This window comes from Trypanosoma theileri, assembly GCF_002087225.1.
Source record: "Trypanosoma theileri isolate Edinburgh chromosome Unknown TM35_Tth_2_V1, whole genome shotgun sequence".
NCBI classification, from domain to species: Eukaryota; Euglenozoa; class Kinetoplastea; order Trypanosomatida; family Trypanosomatidae; genus Trypanosoma; species Trypanosoma theileri.
Window position 1 is genome coordinate 772,490 of NW_021639844.1, and position 4,027 is coordinate 776,516.

The 4,027-nt window shown below is 42.9% G+C and overlaps 2 protein-coding genes across 2 annotated transcripts; both read left to right on the forward strand.

The window, feature by feature from the left end:
• Nucleotides 1-93: 93 nt before the first annotated feature.
• Nucleotides 94-924, forward strand: TM35_000023810 (uncharacterized protein; the record flags this gene model as incomplete). The annotated part of the gene is made up of 1 exon (XM_029021699.1): nt 94-924. The coding sequence occupies one exon, from the start codon at nt 94-96 to the stop codon at nt 922-924; it is 831 nt and encodes a 276-aa protein (XP_028887121.1).
• Nucleotides 925-1,615: 691 nt separating this feature from the next.
• TM35_000023820 (uncharacterized protein) lies at nt 1,616-2,485 on the forward strand (the record flags this gene model as incomplete). Its single annotated transcript, XM_029021700.1, has 1 exon — nt 1,616-2,485. One exon carries the CDS (start codon nt 1,616-1,618, stop codon nt 2,483-2,485), a length of 870 nt encoding a protein of 289 aa, XP_028887122.1.
• Between the last annotated feature and the right edge of the window lie 1,542 nt (nt 2,486-4,027).

Genomic DNA, 4,027 nt, shown 5'->3' on the forward strand with positions numbered 1-4,027 from the left:
TCTCTCTCTCTCTCTCTCTCTCTCTCTCTCTCTTTACACACACACACATACAGACTCAGATTCCAGTGATCCTCAGTGATATTAATAACAAGAATGTCCATCTTGTCGTGCCGTGTGTTGTGTCTATTGGCCATTGTGCTCTGCTGTGTGGGTGTGGCTCCTGCTGCTTCACATGGCATGTTATCACCTGTTGAGTTGGCGAAAAAGAAGGTTGAGGAGACTTTGAGACTGAAGGGGGAGTGTGAAGAAGCTACCAACGCTGTTACAGAGGCCGCGCTTGCAGCTCAACGATTTGCTCATAACACTGAGATTCATCTCGTAACAATTGCTGCTGATCAAAAAGAGGTGGAGAAAAGGAAGAGTGAAGGTCTTCAATTCATTGATAATACAACGAAGGCTGCAGAGAAAGCAACAGAAGTGCGCGACAAAACTACAGCCAGTGTAAAGGAAACTCGAGACAATTCCATTTTTCTTCGTGAAAAAGCTGAGGAGGCAGAGCAAGCAGCTGATAATGCAGAAAGCGCGACACGTGATGCTACCAGTGCTATCGAAACTGCGAAAACTCATATTAATGGTGTGAAGAAGGTCCTGAAGGAACTCGACGCCGCAGTTGCTGCTGCCAAGGAGAAGGAAAAACAGGTGGAGTCTCAGACACAGGAACAGACAAATAAAACATCTCTTGATGAGCAGCAAGGCCATACAGAAGGAAATAAGGCGGAGCAAACACAAAAAGAGAAACAAAGACAGCACTACCGTTCTACTGTTACTATTAATATCCACGGAGATAATCTCGATGCCTTACTCAATGGTGCAGCGAATAACAGTGGTATGGCATTAAATGACGGCAGCAGCAGCCCTGCGTTACTGCGTGTTCCACTCCTGCTGCTGCTGCTCTCTGTACTGGGCTGCATGGCCGTGTGCTGAGCACTGTGGTGGGGTCCATACAGAGAGTGTGGGTAATTACTTGTTTACTGTTAATAATAATAATAATAATAATAATAATATAATTGCTACTGTATTTAGTACACTGGGCAGCAAGAAAATTAATTCCGATGACACCCATTGGGCCAGGGTACATCAATTTGTGTGGAAATACCTAATCTCTTTCATTTTTATACTTGTAAGCAGAGCATTGCTGTGCACCTCATTGTGTGTCTCACTCTGCAATTGTGTGATTCTGGTAAATGATATCTCTTTTCTTTTTTATTTGCTTTTACATTATATTCGAATGAGGTAACGTTACAGTTTGTTTGTTTGTTCCTATGGGGACACTGCAAATTGTAAATTGGACAGGGATAAACCAACACATAGAGAGAGATTTATACATTATCCGTTATTATTATTTTTGTGTGTGTGTGGCTATCTCTGCAATGTTACCAAATGATATTCAATTCGTTTTTAATCTTTTCTTTTTTCTTGGGGATTGGATGATTCTTTATTATGTTTGAATAATGGGTATTTCCCCTAGTGTATCTATTTCGTTTACGCTCATGCTTGACTCGATATGTGTGTGTGTAGTAATAGCGGTGTACTGCTGTTTTGCTTTCTCTTTTTCTTCTCTCTCTCCTCACATATGCTCAGATTTCAGTGATCCTCAGTGATATTAATAACAAGAATGTCCATGTTGTCGTGCCGTGTGTTGTGTCTGTTAGCCATTGTGCTCTGCTGTGTGGGTGTGGCTCATGCTGCTGCTGCTGCTGCTTCTCTTCCATCACATGTGATGGAAATTGTTGATCAGGCAAAGAAGTTGGCGGAAGGGACCAAGGAACTAAAAGAAAAGTGCGTGAAAGCTGGCGAGGCTGCTCGACAGGCCGGGGAAGAAGCTCATGTATTTGCTCATGAAACTAAGACTAATCTCGAAACAATTGCTGCTGACCCCCCAAAAGTGGAGGAAACGAAGAGTAAAGGTCTTAAACTCATTGATAAGGTAATGAAGGTTGCAGAGGATGCGGAAAATGTGGCCAATAAAACGACAGATAGTGAAAGGGAAACTGACGAGAAAGCCAACCTTGTTTTGTTATCCGTACCAAATCCTGAAACACCACCGGAAGAAATTAAGGGAGTATTGAAAGAAGTTGAAGATGCACAAAAAGCGGTACGTGAGGCCGCAGAAGAAATCGACGCTGCGAAAACTTATGCTAATAAAGTGAAGGATGCCCTGCAGGACCTCGAAGCCGCAGTTGTTGCTGCCAAAGAGAAGAAAGAAAAACAGGTGGAGACTCAGACACAGGAACAGACAAATGAAACATCTCTTGATGAGCAGCAAGGCCATACAGAAGGAAATCAGGCGGAGCAAACACAAGAAACTCAGTCTTCTTCTAATGCTCCTGATGTTCATGAAACGTCTGCCATTCCTCTGCCCACGAATGCTACAATAACGAATGGCACCAAACGAAATGACGGCAGCAGCAGCCCTGCGTTACTGCGTGTTCCACTCCTGCTGCTGCTGCTGCTCTCTGTGCTGGGCTGCATGGCCGTGTGCTGAGCACTGTGCTGGGGTCCATCCAGAGAGTGTGGGAAATTACTTGTTTACGGTCAATAGTAGTAATAATAATAATATAATTGTTACTGTGTTCAGTACACTGGGCACCAAGAAAATTAATTCTGATGACACCCATTGGGCTGGGGTGCATTAATTTGTGTGGAAATACCTAATCTCTTTTCTTTTTTGTACTTGTAAGCAGAGTATTGCTGTGCTCCTTGTGGTGTGTCTCACTCTGCAATTGTGTATTTCTGGTAAATGATATCTCTTTTTCTTTTTTGTTTGCTTTTTCATTCTGTGTGAATGGGGTAACATATAATTTGTTTGTTCCTCTGTGGACACTGCAAATTGTAATGGGGACAGGGAGAAACCAACACATAGAGATTTATGCATTATCCGTTATTATTATTTTTGTTTGTGTGGCTATCTCTGCAATGTTACCAAATGATATTCAATTCGTTTTTAATCTTTTCTTTTTTCTTATGGGATTGGATGGAACTTCATTTTGTTTGAATAATGGGTATTTCCCATAATGTGTATACTTCATTTACACTCATGCTTGACTCGATGTGTGTGTGTGTATGGTAATAGCGGTGTACTGCTGTTTTGTTTTTCTTTTTCTTTATCTGTCTCTCTTTACACATACAGACACAGATTGCAGTGATCCTCAGTGATATTAACAACAAGAATGTCCATCTTGTCGTGCCGTGTGTTGTGTCTGTTGGCCATTGTGCTCTGCTGTGTGGGTGTGGCTCATGCTGCTGCAACGCCAGGTATCTCAAGACTTATTGTGTAGGCACAAGAGAAGGCGAAGGAGGTTTTAAAGCAGAAGGCGGAGTGCGAGAAAGCCGCCAAGGCTACTCTAAAGGCTGTGGATGAAGCTTTTGTATTTGCTTTTACCACTGAGAATGAAATCGAAACAATTGCTGCTGACCCAGACGAGGTGGAGAAAAGAAAGATTGAAGGTAATGAACTCATTGATAATACAACGAAGGCTGCAGCTGAAGCAAGAACAGTGGCCAATAAAACTAAAGACAGTGCAACTCAAACTGAAAACGAAACCATTGTTGTTGAGTTACACGCAACAGATCCTAGGCAGCCAGTACCGAAAGAAATTCAGGAGGTATTGAATGTCATTTAAGATGCACGAAACGCGGTACGTGAGGCTGGAGAAGAAATCGACTCTGCGAAAACTTATGTTAATGGTGCGAAGGATGTCCTGCAGAAACTCGATGCCGCAGTTGTTGCTGCTGCCAGAGAGAAGAAAGAAAAACAGGTGGAGCCTGAACCACAGCCACAGGAACAGACAAATGAAACATCTCTTCTACCCAATAATGCTACAATAACGAATGGCATCACACGAAATGACGGCAGCAGCAGCCCTGCGTTACTGCGTGTTCCACTCCTGCTGCTGCTGCTGCTGCTGCTGCTCTCTGTGCTGGGCTGCATGGCCGTGTGCTGAGCACTGTGCTGGGGTCCATCCAGAGAGTGTTGGTAATTACTTGTTTACTGTTAATAATAATAATAATAATAATAATAATAATA